The sequence below is a fragment of the Rattus norvegicus genome, chromosome 1, assembly GCF_036323735.1.
Source record: "Rattus norvegicus strain BN/NHsdMcwi chromosome 1, GRCr8, whole genome shotgun sequence".
In the NCBI taxonomy this organism is placed as follows: Eukaryota; Metazoa; Chordata; class Mammalia; order Rodentia; family Muridae; genus Rattus; species Rattus norvegicus.
Genome location: NC_086019.1, coordinates 144,638,936 through 144,656,204, shown reverse-complemented (window position 1 = coordinate 144,656,204; position 17,269 = coordinate 144,638,936). Strand labels below are relative to the sequence as shown.

Below are 17,269 nucleotides of genomic sequence, written 5' to 3'. Positions count from 1 at the left end.
TGCATGCCTATAGGCCAAGCCCTTCTCACCCAGAGATCAGGGATGTCTCTCCTAGCTCTCACCTCCTGGCAGATGCTGAGCATAGACCTTCTGCCCATGGCAGCCAGGACTTCAGGGAACACCCAAGATGGCTGCCCATACATACAGGTGCCTACAAGTGACTAGCCAGGGATAGCAAGAGGGTATTTCTGGTTACAGTGCTCATGCTGCTCCACCAGATGGGGTGGAGGCCTTGAGACAAACAAGGATCACCAACTGCTCTGCCAGTGAGACCTTGGAACAACTCTCACTGAGGAGAAAACTGAGCTCTCAGACCACTGTCTACCAATCCCAGTCAGATCAATATGGGGCAGAGACAGAAATCATGTCTGTTTATCCACTGCAATAAATAGCCTACCACAGAGCCAGATTTTTCACTGGGTGGCAATGTTACATGGCTACCAAGCCATCTTTCCCTCAACTATTTATTCAGTGCTGGGGTTACAGGTGTGTGCCGTGCCCCCATCGTCTCCCCATGCCTTCTGATTTTGTGTTTCAGTGCTGGGATCAAACCCAAGGCCTTCTACATCCTAAGCAAGTGTTTGCCCGCTCACTACACCCAACTCCCATAGCCATCCACAGTCAGCAGGCTGAAATCCTGAGAAGCCTTGGGCTTTATGGAGGAAGTAGAGGGGAGGCCCCAGCACGTGGGCTGCCTCTCCAGAATCACTGGACTGACTTCATAACTTCAAGTTGACATAAAGGCACTGTAATGTGATTTGTAAGGAGCATGGCAGTGCAGGCCGTTTTACTGCTCTGGCAGGCACAGCTTTGAGGCTAAGGAAATGAAGGTTACAGATTAGACTATCAGATTTCAAAGTCAAAGCAAAGTGTGACACAGAACAGAAGCAATTTTTTTCTTCAAATAATTCAAATGTTTTGGTGGACACTGAACTGAGGTAAAACTTTCTCACACTGAATTACACTGGTACATCAAAGAAGTAGGTACATACCCGCGTGAAGCCAGCGGCAAGGAAGGGCATTAAAGACACCTCTTCTTTGTCCACCCTTCAGAGGAAGACGGTAAGGGTTAGGCAGTGTTCACTAATCTCCACAGTCAACAGTCACAGAACAGGCACTTTCACATAAGTTAGACATATGCCTACGAAGTGTAAAATTATTTCCTCTCTCAATTTAGCATTTGGTCTTTTGGCAGGATATTTTTTATAACTGGTTTAGTGGGGATAGGGGCTTGCTAGTGACTCAGGCTGGCCACAAACTCCTAGGCTCAAGCCACCAGTCCTTTTCCTGGGCCTCCTGAATACTGGGCTGCAGGTCCCTGGTGTTGTGCCTAGGTATCTTAATACTTTAAATACAAAAGTTATGTTAACAACTGAATAGTGTCCAGGTATATATTTAATATATAACTCTCTCTTATTGAAACTATTAAATTCTCTCTTCCACGCCAAAAAGGCTAAAGGGCACGGAAGCTGTCTATGTATACTGACTAGAAATCATGCATATTTAAGGATTTGCTCTCTTGCGTCTATAGTCTCCTCTCCTTGCTCTAAGTTGAGAAGATTTTATATGTCACTCAAACCCTTACAGTTACCTGAACTAAAGGCCCTACAAAGACACCTCTTCACAACCTTCACCCTTAAGAGAATGGAATTTTCTTAATAGCTTGTCTGCAAATAGCAGTTCAAAGTCAGAAAACTAAACCTGAGAGCTGAACTCCCTCCCTGAGGTCAAAGAAGAAAAATAAAGTGCTAAGCAGTAATGAAAGTCAGACTTCACGGGCTCTCCGGTCACAGGCAAGCCCTTATTTTGCCATCTGTTGATAACACTGCATTGATATATAAATTTCAACATTAAAAAAATGTTTACCTGCGTACTACGCCAACAATAACTGTGTTTTCTGATAATTTTGATGATCTGATAGACCTTAAAAAGACAAAGTTTTAAATAAATATAAAAAACAAATTAAATAATTAAAAATAAATATATTTTCATAGCTTTAACCGTACAATTAGAGTTGGGGAGGGAAACAGAAGAAGGGCTCCCTTCACACTGTGGACTCACTGTCTTGGCTACTTGATCATCTCAGGGGAAAACTCCTGGTCAGTGGACTGTAATAACCATGAAACTATTGTGCACAAATCAAACAGCTAAGGAGGCACTTCATGCATTAACCCAGGGATGCTCTCCTCTACACTGTCCTTACTAGAAAGGGGCCACAATCACTTGTCTCCTCCCATGGAAGGAATTGTAAGCTTCTCCTGCCTGTGCAGACTGTGGGGGTCAGGATGACCAGGGGTCAGGATGACCAGGAGTCGGCTTGTCAAAGAATGTAGAATTCTTTTTAAAAATTTTTTTCCTTAATTATTTACTCATTTGCTTTATATCCCAATCTCAGCCCCCTTCCTCCTCTCTTCCCAGACCCCAGTCTCCCGCCCCACTCCCCCTATTCTCCTCTAAGAAAGGAAGGGTCCTCCATGGGTACCAACCTGTCTTGGCACATCAAGCTAGATGCATCCTTTCCCGCTGAGGTCAGACAAGCCATCCCAGCGAGGGGAAGGGATCTAAAGGCAGGTAACAGAGTCAGAGCCCCCACTCCAAGGGGAGTCTTGTGGAAGAGTGGGAGGAAGGATTGAAGGAGTCGGAAGAGTCAAGGACACCACAAGAAGACCTTCAGAGTCAACTAACCTGGGCCCATGGGAGCTCACAGCGATTGAACCACCAACCAAAGAGCATGCATGGGCTGGACACAGGCCCCTACACATATGTGACAGCTGTCTCCATGAGGGTCCCCTAACAAGAATGAAGAATTCTAAGGTAAACTGGAGGCAAAATCGCAACACCACAAAACTAAGTCCAGGAAATACAAGATACTGTTGTCAGTCACAATGACGAGAGTCGCCACTTGTGACTAAAGGTTACGGTGGAGGCTTGGTGAGGAAGAGTGTGAGACGCTGCTTCACTGACGTCATGCAAGGAGTATGAGGCTCCCCGCCCAACCTGGAACACAGCCCGTTAGGGAAGCAGCTATATAGACCACGCGTGATGCGTGATGACAGCCTAGCCACGAGAGCAGAGCAGAGGAGTAGCAGAAGGAAAGGAACACTCGCTGGAGGCAGACCACAGCTGTGAACTCGCCCTTCGCTGAGAAGAAGAAGGGGGGGCATCTAAGAAGCACCACCAACTGGAGGAAGAAGAGAGGTCTTGATGAGGATGGTGAAGAACGCCATATTCAGACTGTCCTAGCTACAAGAGAATCACACTGGCCTCCTGGAGGATGATGTGTTCGGGACGGGACAGAACCAGCCAAGGCTGACTACATGACTTCAGCTCTATTTAAAAAAAAATGTCGAGCCACTTCTGATTCACAGAGCACAACACATTATTTGAGTGGCTACTTCCCAATTTCTCAAAGACAGAGCATAACACAACTACTCGGGATGTCTATGAGGGAATTACCATTTACAGTGGGTGTGTGATCCTCGCAAACTTTCCTGTAAAAAGCCAGAGAGTATTTTAAGATTTGCAGGCTTTATGCATCCATGTGCTTTCTGTCCCAATTAACTACTTAATGGTTAGCTTTAATTGCCATCTCACCACACCCACAATGTCGGAAAGAGAATTTATCAATAAGAGGTTGTCTGCACTCTGGTGACCTCGACTTGTCTGTGGGGGATTGTCTTAATTAAGTGCTGAGCACAAAGCAAGCAAGTGAGCATACAAGTTATACATTAACTTTTCTCTGCTTCTGACTGTGGGTGTAATGTATCTAGTTGTTTCGAGTTCCTGTCACCTTGACTTCACCAAGTGATGGATTATAACATGGAATTGTGAGATAAAATAAACCCTTTCTCCACTAAATTTCTATTGCCAGAATATTTTATCGCAGCAACAGAAATGAAACTAAAACAATACCCTACCCTTGGGGCAGGAATGTGATCACAGAATAGGTAGAACCTTTATCCTTTGCCACCCTTACCTTGGGGCATGCAGACTGAGGCTGTGGCTCACAGTTCTCAGTGAGATGCTCAAAATGAAAAGCAGCTCCAGGGCCCAGCTAATCTCTCTCATGGGCACACAGCTCTTCCTGTCCTTCTTCCCCACAGGAGCCAACTTAAAGGACACTGTAGAGCTCTACTGGAAAGACTTTCCACATAGGTCACTGTAGGGCTTGCAGGGTAGGTGTCCAACCTTGGTCTTCCAGTCTGGAGAAGACCAGACTCAGTTTCTGGAGAGCAAGGCCAAGGGAGGGTTACCGAGGTCCAGATGGGTCAGTGGTGCAGCAGACCCTCATTTGTATGAAGCCAATGCACTCCTGGTAACAAAATCCATGCTGACTCTAATCTCAGGGGTGGAGAAAGAGCACAGACTCACGCATGCTGTTCCTGTGACTCTAGGGACACTGCACCTGTTCTTACAGGTTCCCATCATGCCCTTCATCATAATAGCAGTGGAGAGGGAAAGGGAGACTTAAGTTTCTAGCCAGCCACTTCAAAGACATTCTCAGTATTTTAGTGGGGGTAATAGTTACAGTAAGTAGGAGCTATGCAAGTAATATATAAGGGAGAGTTCTGGACAACCTGCCCATCACTGGAGGAAACAAACAAGGGGCTCTGTATCAATGAAGAAGCAGGAGAGGGAACGTGTCCATCTAGCCATAAGCCTATCAAAGCAGTGCTAAACTGTATGTGAGGATAGAAGTAAACACTTCCTTTAGGAAAACCAACAACTGCTAGAAATCAGAATGAATGACAGGCACAGAACCTGGCAGGAAAAACAATGGCCTTAAAAACTAATATTATTGCTTCAAAAACCATGGAACCAGGAGAGAAATGACTTGACATAGTCGAAATGGACACCAGGGAGACACATTTCAAAGTCAGGAGACTCTTAAAGACTGAGAAAACTGGGGCATTCTCAGAACTACTTTTGACTACACATGATAGAAACCCTCCTGTCAGGCCTGGTGGTGCACATCTTTAATCCCAGCACTTCAGAGGCAGAGGCAGGTGGATCTTTGTGAGTTCAAGTCCAGTCTGGTGTACAGAGCAAGTTCCAGTACCACCAGGACTTTGTAGAAAGATCCTGCCTCAAAGTAGGTAGGTAGACAGACAGACAGATGCGTGCACACACTCAGATAAAATGTATTACTGTCTCACACAGGAATCTAAGACATGCAGAGAGCACTCAGAGCTGCTGTAGTACTCTGCAGAACCAGGAACCTGGATTTTCAATGTGTACTTCTCTATTATTGTCTAAAGAAGGTTTAGTCTTTGTGGTTTAAGATTATCTGAATGTTAGCTATAGTGTCCACATTCTAGACATCAGGAAAAACAGCATGACCCTCCCACAAGGATACTTTCTAGAAAACACATGATAGTTCCAATAGATAGCTACAAGGAAAGCTAAGGCAGACAACATACTTTTTAGGTGGCTACATGCCCTGTGAAGTAACAGAGAATTAGAACCAGGAATGTGTGCAGGGGAAACTACCAGTCTCTAGTCACACTTGAGAACTCCAAATGATTCTGATGCTGGTCTCAGCATTAACACTGAAGAGAAGATTACCTGGTAGAGGTTCACAGTGATCTTGATCTTCAGACCAAGGTGAATCAAGGAATGGTCTGAATGTCTGACACTGTCCTTTTTTTCTTTTGTGAGGGGAGGAACATGATTCTGTTTGTGGGTTGTGTGTAGTCCCACCCCGATGTTGGGGTCATTCTCAGTCACTCTCCACTTTATCCACTGAGGCAAGGCCTCTCTTGAACCTGAAGCTCGCTGCTTCAGCTTCTCTAGATGACCAGCTTGTCCCAGGGATCCCGTCGCTGCTGCCCTCACAGACTGGAATCAAGGTGGGCCATACATGCTCAGCATTGACACAGGCTCTGGGGATCTGAACTTGGTGTTCATGCTTGCACAGTTACCTCTGTACCCACTGAGCCATTACCCTATCCTGAGTTCACTTTTGCTTCTGGACCCATGTGGATTTAATTCTGCTAGAGCAGTGGTTCTCAACCTTCCTAATGCTGCAACCCTTTAGTACAGTTCCTCATGCTGTGGAGACCCTGAACCATACATAAAATTATTTTCAATGTACCATTATGAATCATAATGTAAACATCTGTGGTTTATGATGGCTTAGTGACCCCTGTGAATGAGTTGTTTGACACACACAACCCCAAAGAGGTCTTGACCTACAGCTGAGAACTGCTGTACTAGAGCATGCCAGGTTTCTACCAGAGCATTTCTCCTGCCTCCTCCTCCCTTCAGGAGCTCCTCCCTTCCGTTATGCAGCTATGCTCCTATGGCACCAAGGAGCATTCCTCACCTCTTCTGAGCACTCTAAACTTATGTCTTCTAGAATGTTCTGCAGCTTTTCATAAAAGAAACACTATTCAGAGCTACGGTTGGCAAAGCGTTTGCCTCAAAAAAAAAAAAAATGAGTACCTAAGCTCAGATCCTCAGGACCCATGCAAAAGTCTGGAGCAGCAGTGCATGTCTACAGCCCCAGCACTTGGGAGGAGGGTATGGAGTTTGATGGCCAACAAGACTAGTCTAATGGATAAGCTCCGGACCAGTTAAAACCCTGCCTTAAAAATACGGTGAGCAGTGTTCAAGTACAATCAATCCCTGTGTCAGCCTCTGGCCTATACACACACACACACACACACACACACACACACACACACACACACACACACACGTGCTATTCTTTCTGTGTCATTATGTTGATGCAGCTTTTATAGCCTGCACCCTTCTTCATCCTGTCACTCACCCTTGAATGGAAGTGACTTTATCCAGGTTGCTGACAGACAGCCATCAGCTTCCTTAGCTCGCTTCACTGAACCCTGGGTGTCAGAATCACCTTCCTCTCAGGTCAACAGGCTTGGCAACTGTCAGCAGCACTGTGTCTGCTGCAGGACACCTGGCTTGCTCTCTCTAGTTCTCAAACCACACATAGAATCATGGCTTGCTGTACTGCAACTGCGCAGTGTGAAGCACTGTTTTCACTCTGTCCCTCCTTTCAACATGGTTGGGAAGCCACACTGACCAGCCTGTCTTGAGGGGGCATCAGGATTGGAGCACATGCCTCTGACAAGCTCCCAGAAGACTTGCCATTCTCCAGGGCAGCACCACGTTTCTTTGATGAGCAAACCCAGCATCCCAAGTATAGCAGAAGCAGTGGGAGGGAGGGAAAGCTCCTTCTCACTGCCTCCCTTCCTGAGTACTGTAGCTGCAGACTTGTGTGTGCTGAGCACCGTGTAGACACAGATCCTGAGTAGTCTCTACAACACAGCAGAGGTGGTAATGGAGGCTCACTATGTAGCTTAGACTAGGCTCAAAATTCTCAATCTCTTCCTCTACCTACATGGAGGATTAGAGGCATGTACTATCTATCATGCCCAGAGTATCAGTGTCTTAACTACCCAGAGTAGAGTCCAAAGACTGGCTCAGCACACTAGGCCTTTGCATCTGGCTCATCTGAGGCCCAGAGCTCCCTTGAGCCACCCTACAGCTGTCTGAATAGCAGTGAGCACCGGCAGAGGCCTAGGCACCCTGGTGCCCTCCCTTATGCTGCCCTTCCTCCACACCATTCTTTTCAAAACTTCTGCCCACCCTCACTATTCAACTCAAACGTGCTCTCTCAAGCCCCCTTTCCCTCCTAAATCTCTTCTTGTGAACTCACCTGCCTGTCTCTGTATGGCTTGACTATGTGTCCTCCAAAATCTATGAGTTGCCAATGTGACAGTGTCAAGAAGTAGGGCCTTAAGAACTTCGGCCATTCAGGCTGCTCTCCAGTGAATGAGATTAAGGTCCTTTTAAAGGAGATTTCACATAGCCAGAGGAAGCGGCCAGACAACTGAACCTATTAGTACCTTTACCCTGGTTTTCTTAGTCTTGACAACTATGAAAAAACATTTTTGTTCTGTGTGTGTGTGTGTGTGTGTGTGTGTGTGTGTGTGTGTGTGTGTGTGTGTCTTGTGAGTATGTGCCATGCATGTATAGGTGACAGAGGAGCCAGGAGAAAGATTGGGATTCCCAACCCCATCCCCCAGCTAAAGTTACACACACCTTTAATCCCAGCACTTAGGAGGCAGAAGCAGGCAGATCCCTGTGAGTTTGAGGCCAACCTGGTCTGCAGAGTGAGTTCCAGGACAGATAGGGCTACATAGTGAGACCCTGTCTCTGGTGGGGTGGGGATGAGGGAGCTTTGTGGGCAGTTGTTGACTGGGGTGGCAGTGGGCTGGCTTGGGTTTGGAGACTTGGATTCAGGTCTTTTGGAAGAGCAACAGGTGCTATTAGCCACTGAGCCATCTTTCCAGCTGCCTAATTTCTGTTCTTTATCAATTATCTAGTCTCAAGCTTTATGTTATAGTTACAGGAAACAAAGATATTCTATGTATGAATTACTTTCCTTGTGCTATGACCAATTACCTGATAAAAACAACTTCAGGGAAAGTGGTTGGTTCATTTACATTGATAGTTCGTTCAGAAGATGCAGTCCATCATGGTAGGGAAGGCTCGTGGCAGGAGCACGCACAGCTATGACAAAGGGAGCTTACACCTTGCAAATCAGGAAACAGAGAGGAGAAATTCTGGAGCTCAGTGGCTCTTCCTTTCCCCTTTTACTTACTCCAGGACTCCAATCATGGCATGGGACCACTCACACTCAGAGTGTGCCTTACCCCTCTCAATTGATCCTCTTTGGAAATGCCCAGAGGGATTCACAGAGGTATGCCTTCAGCATGCCTTAATCAGGTCAGTCCGAAATCCGACATCACACTCTACAACTAGAGCATCCGTCCCTTGGAGGCAGGATGCATGCTCTGTTCATCCATACGGCTATAGTATGTATAGTATGTAGTGCCCAAGCCAAGACTTGCCAAGTGAGGCTCTGAAACAGGACTTGAATATGCAACCGACAAAGGTATTGTACAGGAGAGCAAGGAGTTCCAAACACCCAGTAAAGAGCTACAGGTCAATGATAATTTGGACAGGTCAGCCACTGACAAAATACTTTTCACAAGCTGGTACTGCGTAAGTACCCCAAACGGAGGATAAAGGAAGAACAGAGCTCTGTCAGGCTAAGGTCTCATGGGCTTCGAAGGTCTGCTGAAAGCAAGGAAGGCCAGTTGAGGGATGAGATTCTAGAGAAATTTCTTGATGAAACAGTTCATTCTAGGCAGGTGGCTTTGCAAAGATGCTCTTAAGAGAGACAAACCAGACAACGGTTGAAACCGAGATGAAGCTGGTGTGAAAAGCTGTCAGGACCTGCTCCAGCCTCTAGGAAACTCACTAGGGATGACACAAATCCCCCTCTTACCCCACAGAATGAAATGGCAGAAAGCTAACAAGAAAAACCCAGATTCTTGGCCAGGCCTATCAGGAAGAGAATAAGATCAGGGACTGTATTTTTAAAGGTCTTCACTGGCCAGCCAAGCCCACTGTGTGCAGTTCAGTTCTGGAGTCACCCAAGAGCTACCAGTTAGGAAGAGGATCCGTTTTTAGAGGGCTTGACCTATAATCACGAGGACCCCAGACTGAATCTCTGCTATCGGAGTATGAAAGCCTGGCATGGCAGCATGCATTTAAGCCCAGGACATGCGGAAGGTGGGAAGAGGCAGATCCCTGAGGAGTTGCTGGCCGGTCAACCGGGCTGGAGAGATGAGACTCAGAGCCAGTGAGAGATCCCATCTCAATAAAAATGAGTGGCAAATGCAAGAAGACGCCAAGTTGGCCCCGAGCTTCTACGTGATACTTTCACATGGGCACACCCACAAGACACACATGTATAAACAACAGAAAAAGATACTTTTAACATAATCTAGAAAATTATAATAATTCCCTTTTTAAGTAATATTCAAGTGGTAGTTTGGATTAAATAAATGTTGGTTTCATCTTACCCCTAATGGTTGTCATTTATATTTTCTTACTAATTTTTATTGTTGTTTTGATTTTTTTTTGTAAAGTTGGGGAGCAAGCCCAGAGCTTTGTGCATGCAAGACAACCTCTTACTGTTTTAAATAAAGCAAGAAAGACAATTTACCTTGCTTATTTTGCATACAAGGAAGGGAGATTGACTCTGACTTAGAGTGTTTATGGGCCGGGGCCGCATCTGCTGTCATAAGGACCCATGGCACTCTGTCGCTGGACTGCCTGCTTACCTGCACATTGCCTCCGCATCCATCTGTCGGGGATTTCTGTGGTCTATGATGATGATGTCATGGAGTTTGTCCTGGAAACAGGCAAGGACAGTCTGCACCTCCTTGGTGACTGTGCACTTAAACCCGGCTTTTTCACATGCCCTGTAGAATCCATTACACTGGCTATCTTCTTTGGTAAACACTAAAAGTACCTGGATCAGAAGAGTGCGAACACATTTAAAAAAAATCTTGTTATAACCGTCATTTTTAAAGAAGCCAGAGAAAATTCTTAAATGTTTAGGACACAAGATATGAACATAACATCTGTAAATATACATTCTTTTCTTACATATAACTCAGGGACATTAGCCTTCATTGGTGAGCCAATGCTAAAATGTCTAGGCTGGAAGTCCAAGCGCTTGGGACATATGCTTACTTTTTTGCTGATAGTACCATCGATAGGACTCAATAAAGACTTGTCAGAACATTTTATTTTAAAGTTAATCAAACACAAATATTTATGTTAGCAAACAGAACATCAACTAAGTATGACAGGCTGGCATTCTAGTGAAGTGCTTCAGACGGTAAACACAAGTATTTTAGTAAAGCTGTTGGGACTCACAGTCCTTAAACGATCTACTTAACATGTTTTAACTCAAATGTTATGCAATGCCTCCATGTTGAAAGCCATTCTGAATAGGAGAGAAGATTTGTCAAGGTTAGGGCTGCTGGGTAGTCACACTGACACAAGAACCCAGGCAACCTGGGTATCATCTATGTCCATGCTAGGCCGGTAACTGCTCATCCTGGCCTGGAGCTGTTGCCTCTCCTCTGTTCAACCAGCACCCCCCAGCCAAACCAGGTTCAAAGCATCTCTGCTTTATCCCCTTCAGGGCTGAACTCCATGGACAACAGAGGTTGTGTGATGATGGAGCACCTTGCAGACAGAGGTTGACTACAAAACTGAAAGAAACTCTTTACCTCCTTGAAAGTTTGCCCAACTGTTCAAATACCACTGATGCAAGGAACCAAGGACACGCGCCTCTGTCAGCCTCCTTCACATGGTTAAAATACAACAGCAAACACAGTTCATGTGCAGGCCGCTTCAACTAACCTGGCTGCGCTTCATCCCTTTTTTTTTTTTTTTTTTTTTTTTTTTTTTGGTTCTTTTTTTTCCGGAGCTGGGGACCAAACCCAGGGCCTTGCGCTTCCTAGGTAAGCGCTCTACCACTGAGCTAAATCCCCAGCCCCGCTTCATCCCTTTTTAAAGACTCGTTTATTTTTGATAATGGGTACAGGTGTTTTGTCTGCCTGTACATATGTGCACCATGTGTGTAAAAGGCCCAGAGTCCCAGAAGGAAATCAGATCCCTTAGCCCTGGAGTTGCAGACAGTTGTAAGCAAGAGCACTCAGTGCTCTTAACCACCGAGCCATCTCTCCAACCCCTGAGGCCAACATGGCATATAAGACCTTGTCCCCTGAACAACAACTTGGTGTAATGGAAGGGGCTGTTTTAAATTTTCATTTTGGAAAAATTCAAACTTACAGAAGTTATGAATGACAATGCCTTAAATATTCTTCCTCTAGATGAATCCACCCTTGGCTTTTTGCCACTTCGGTTTTCCTTCCTCTCAATGTATGCACACATGTGAGTGCATGCACAGTTCTACACTTCCCCTTTATTGCCACCTTAAATTCTAACCTCAGTGTGTGCTCCTCTCCTAAGGAAAGGATTGTAATATTGTTTCCGAGTCTAAGAAATTTAACTATCCTGGTGCTAGGATCTAAGTAGAAAAACAAAGTATCTTAAATGTATCATTTTAAATACCCTCCTAATTAAAGAAAATTGAAATGTGATGGTTGCAGCATAATACCTGAAGCTGGTCTTGATGAAATCTCATCGGGCCAAATTGCACATCAGCAACTGATACCTGTAAGAAAGAGATTTGCTTATATTATTCCCTCGCTATTCAGTGTCACAGACAAAAGTAAAATATCTACTCTAAAATTTACACCAATATTAGATAAGTAAGACATTAAAACTCCCAGGAGAAATGAAAACAGAAAGCAGAATGAAAATGTATTTGACCTCAGGGTAGCTGTCCCAGTTGAACTTCAAGACAATTACTCATCCTTCCTCAGCCAGTTTCTCATTTGTTACAAAGATCGAGATTATAATACAAGAGTAGATACTAAATAAACACAGATAGTCCCTATAACCCATCCCCACCTTTTCCTGGAGGATAATGAAGTCTTACACCCAAAATGGCACATGAATAATGCAATCTAGTAGTCAGAACAATGGATGTCAGTCAAAGAAGCTTCTCTGAGAAACAGTTGACTCTTCTTTTACAGAGGAGCATAACGGCCTTGGCTAATCCATTCTTAACTTTAGGAGATGCTGACATTAAACTCCAGACACTAATATATACAGCATCAGGCCTGGGACGAGAGCTCAGTTAGCAAAATGCTTGCCGGAAGAGAGTGAGGACCTGAGAGCTTCAGCAACTACATAAAAATCCAGATGTGTCTGTAATACCAGCACAGGGAGATGGAGACAGGCAAATGCTGTGCTCACTGGCAAGTCAGCTTAGCTGAGTCAATGTGCTCTAGGTTCAGTGAGAACTATTGCTTCCAAAAAGGAAGGTGGAGGACTGTGAGACAGATCAGCGGACAGTGGCACTTGCCATGTAAGCCTGACCAACTGAATTTGATCCCTGACCCCATGTACATGTGGAGACAGCTCTAGCATCACAGGGTTGTCCTGTCATTTCTACAGATTGACATGTGACAGTATCCGCCCCCCACAAACACACAGGATATTTTCTAAGTTGTAGAGTGTGAAAAAAATAGGAAAGGAGAAAGAAATTAAATCTGATATCTGTCTTTTGCTACAATTTTAAGAGGCTTAATTATGGGGCATTGGTGGCACACGCCTTTAATCTCAGCACTTGGAGACAGAGGCAGGCAGATCTCTGGGTTGAAGGCCAGCCTGGTCTACAGAGCATGATGTTTGTGTAGGAATAGAAACTAAGACAGCCAGTCTACCAGACCTAGCTCCACAGCAGGCCATGTGCACAGCTGTCTGGACCAATAAATGTCAGGCCATGCGGGCCTTTTCCCTCCAAATCACAGCAATGCTGTTCCAATCACAACTGTTGCTTATGATCACTGACTTCTGACCAACCAGGTAGCAGTAAAAACGGTGTTATGGGCAAATTTTTATCTACACACATTTACATTAAGAGTCACAGGGAGGGCTGGAGAGATGGCTCAGTGGTTAAGAGCACTGACTGTTCTTCCAAAGGTCCTGAGTTCAAATCCCAGCAACCACATGATGGCTCATGACCATCTGTAATGAGATCTGAGGCCCTCTACTGGTGTGTCTGGAGACAGCTAAAGTGTACTCATATATGATAAATAAATAGATTTAAAAAAAAAAAAGAGTCACAGGGGGCTGGAGACATGGCTCAGCCATTAAGAGTACATAGTGCTCTTGTAGAAGACTGGAGTTTGGTTCCCAGCACCCCCATCAGGCAGCTCACAGCTGCCCGTGACTGGAGCTCCAGGCATCTGTGCCCCTGACCTCCATGGGCACCTGCACTTACATAAGCATGCAGGCACACAGTGTTTAAAAAATTGTCACAGTAGATCTCAAATTATCAAACTAACTTTATATTTTAAGGAACTAAAAAGATAATACATCACCCAAAGTTTTCAGGAAAAAAGGAAATAATAAAGATTGGTGTAGGGATAAAGTGAAATAAAGAATAGATGATAGAAGAAACCAATAAAGCCAAAATATGATTACTAGGAAAAAACACATTAATGAACCTTTAGTTAGACAGACAAAGAAGAAAGAGAGAAGACTCAAATTACTAAATCACAAATGACAGTGGAGGTAACACTTCAAATTACCCGACAATAACAGAATCATAGAAATACAATGAACAATTATGCACCTTTATTTAATTATGGATAACCTGGCTCTAACAGACACATGTCTAAAAACACAAAACCTACTGAGATTAAATCACATCAATACAGAAAATCTGAATAGATGAAAACCTAGGATTGATGGCCTCATGGATAAATTCTACCTTTTAAAGAACTAATACCAATCTTCTTCAAAGTTTTCCAAACAACTGAAGAGATGGAAATACCTCCCAAGTCATTCTATAAATTAGCATTACCCTGACACCCAAACTAGACAGGGATACAAGAAAGCTACAGGCCAATAAACCCTCAGGCAAATGATTGTGTAGTGAGAATCAGGTTTCTTCAAAAACACAGAAGTGTTACAGCAATGCGATTTCATGTTAATCCCAGGTGTGGGATGTGGGGCTGCTTTAAACTGTCCACAGCAGCTGACTATAATTTGCCTCATGCTCTAGCAGGGGTGTGATCTCACCAGCTGCAGATAGTTTCTGCAAGTGTATGACATCTGAAATTCTGGGGACTCTGGAGAGGGTTATACAAATGCTAGAGCCCCAAGAAGGGTTCAGTGGTGGCCGCCACTGCTACTGATGATGGTGATGGTGATAGTGATGATGGTGGTGGTGGTGATAATGATGATGATGACTGCTGGTTGCTGTTCATCTGGATTATCAAGTAGTCATGTGCAAAGAGATGAGAAGAAAAAAATGGATATCCTGACAGCAAAGATCAAACTCACCCCAAAGAACTCAATGCCCCTAATTAGCAAAGTAGTCTAATGATATGGACACTCGCTTTCCCCTCTAGCCTTCTTTCTCCCCTACCTAGTGTTGGCGTGTTGGAAATGTGGAATAGGGGGTGGAGAAAGGTGGTAGAAAAGGAACCCACAGAGTAGCCCAAAGTTCAGTTACATGGTTATGCCTGGGCTGGGGGTCAGTGGGTAAAGTGGTACCTGCACAGGCATGAGAACCTGAGTTTTATACCAAGCATCCTCCTTAAAAAACAAAAACGAAAAGCCAACGTTGCAGAGGCAAAGCCAGGTGAACCCCTGGTGCTCACTGGTCTAGACGAGTGATGAGCTCTAGGCTGGTGACAGGTACTGTCTCATGGTGAGAGGTTACCACACAAGTCAGGGACCTGAGTTTGAGCCTCAGAGCCCACATAAAGGTAGAAGGAGAAGTGAGGTCTGCTGGACTGCTCTATGTCGTTCTTAGATAGCTACATGCTCGCCCCCACCCATGTGCTCATGCCCACGCATACATAGCAAATAAAAGTATGACAAAAACAAACCAACCGAACCAAACCCCAAGTTGGGCAGCTCCTGAAGAAAAACAATGACATTGACCTCTTCCTCACAAAAATGGTTAGCTAGGAGTAGAAGAGAACACCTAGTTATAAGAAACCCACAGCAAGCACACCCAGCAGGAAAAGAAAGGAAGCAGCTCCTCTAAAGTTAGGAATGAGGAGAGAAGCCTGCTTCTCCACTCTTACAAAACAATTAGGCAGGGAAAATGAATGAGCCACTCAACATAGAAAAGGAGTAACATTATCTTAACTCATGAAAGATAAATAAAGAAATAAATCTTAAATAAAGAAATCCTGAGGATCCCACAAGAAAACTGCTAGGACTAGTAAATAAACTCAGCAGCATACAAGTTACAAAAATCAAATACATTACTGCACTTAGTAACCTGAAAGGAATGTGGGAAGGACGCACTTGATAGAGTAATGAAAAAACTAATCATCTGGGGAGACGGCTCGGTTAGCAAAGGCTTTCTGTGCCATGAATGAGGGCCTCAGCTTGGATCTGTAGGCACAGACTGTCCGGCAAGTAGTGTGTGTTGATAACCCAAGTACTGGGTGGGGACAGAGAGACAAGTGGATCCTAGGGGCTCGACTGCCAACCAGTTTAACTGAAACTATAAGCTCCAGGCTCGGGGAGACAGCGTCTTAAAAAAACGAAGAAAGGCTGGGTGTGATGGACACACCTCTAATCAATCCCCCTCCACACAGTGAGTTCAAGGCCAGCCAGAGCTATGCAGGGCTATGCAGTATAATGAGGGGGGAAGAAGGGGAGAGGGAGGGGAGGAGGCAGTACCAACTGAGGCCTCCAGTGTTAACAGATAAACACACACACACACACACACACACACACACACATCATGCACACACACACACCATGCACACATGCCACATATACACCAGAAACTTCTCACTAAATGGAAACACATCCTATGTTTATAGATTAAAAGACAACATTACTAAGATGTTAATGCTACCTAAAGCAATCTACACAGTCATCAGGGTCTTTATTAAAATACCAGTGATTTTTCTTTCTTTTCTTTTTGGCAGAAAGAAAAATGTACATCTAGAACTCATATGGAAATTCGGGATCACTAATAGCCAAAACAATCTTGCTAGTGAATGAATGACCTGCAAGACTGACATTTCTTAATTTCAAAGCTTATTACAAAACTACAGCATTCAAAGTCACGTGGAGCAGTTTAGACAGACACTGAAATGAACAGAGAGGCTAGAGAGAAACCTGGCACATATCCTCGAATAATTTTTAACAAAGGTGCCAAGACAACTCGACGGGGGAAAAGACAGTCTTTTCAGCAAATGATGACGGGAGAACTGGACACTCAGACATAAATGTCCAAGTCGGTGCTTGCCTAATGCCATGGCCCAGCACTGACAGCTAAAGACCTAAGTGTAAGATATAAAATGTAAAACTCATAGAAGGAAACACAACGAAAGCACCTGATATTGGATTTGGCAACAATTTCTTAGATATGACGTTAGTGAAACAGGCAGCAGCAAGAAAGACGCTGTGCAACCAAAAACAATATTAACAGAGTAAAAGGGCAACTCACACGGGGAGAGAAAATAGTGAGACTCGAAACATAAGAAACAACAATTCAGCCGACCCTGATTAAAATGCCTTCTGACCTAAGTGGGCACCAAACATGTACACATGTGACCAAAACACTCACATGTAAGATACAGTCAATAACTCTAATAAAAGCTTTCTTTAAAAAAGGGTAAAGGACTCTCATAGACATTTCTCAAAGAAGATATAAAAATAAGAAACGCATGCAAAGATGTTCAACATTACCAATCTTTTTAAATGTAAATTTCTAAAAGAGAGACGTCTTAGTGGTTAAGAGCACTTACTGCTCTTCCTGAAG

General features: G+C 44.4%; 1 protein-coding gene across 7 annotated transcripts in view; it reads right to left on the bottom strand.

Annotated features, from left to right (window-relative positions):
* Positions 1–17,269, bottom strand: part of Pde8a (phosphodiesterase 8A) — a 123,014-nt gene that overhangs the window by 42,012 nt on the left and 63,733 nt on the right. For 6 of the 7 annotated variants that reach the window (XM_063262703.1, XM_006229438.5, XM_039113045.2 and 3 more), the window contains exons 2-5: positions 12,017–12,073; positions 10,164–10,354; positions 1,867–1,923; positions 993–1,047 (exon numbers count right to left, since the gene is read on the bottom strand). In XM_063262703.1, the coding sequence (XP_063118773.1) occupies positions 993–1,047; positions 1,867–1,923; positions 10,164–10,354; positions 12,017–12,073 (360 nt within the window). The remainder of the gene's footprint in view (positions 1–992; positions 1,048–1,866; positions 1,924–10,163; positions 10,355–12,016; positions 12,074–17,269) is intronic. The other variant, XM_063262704.1, reaches the window with a different exon arrangement.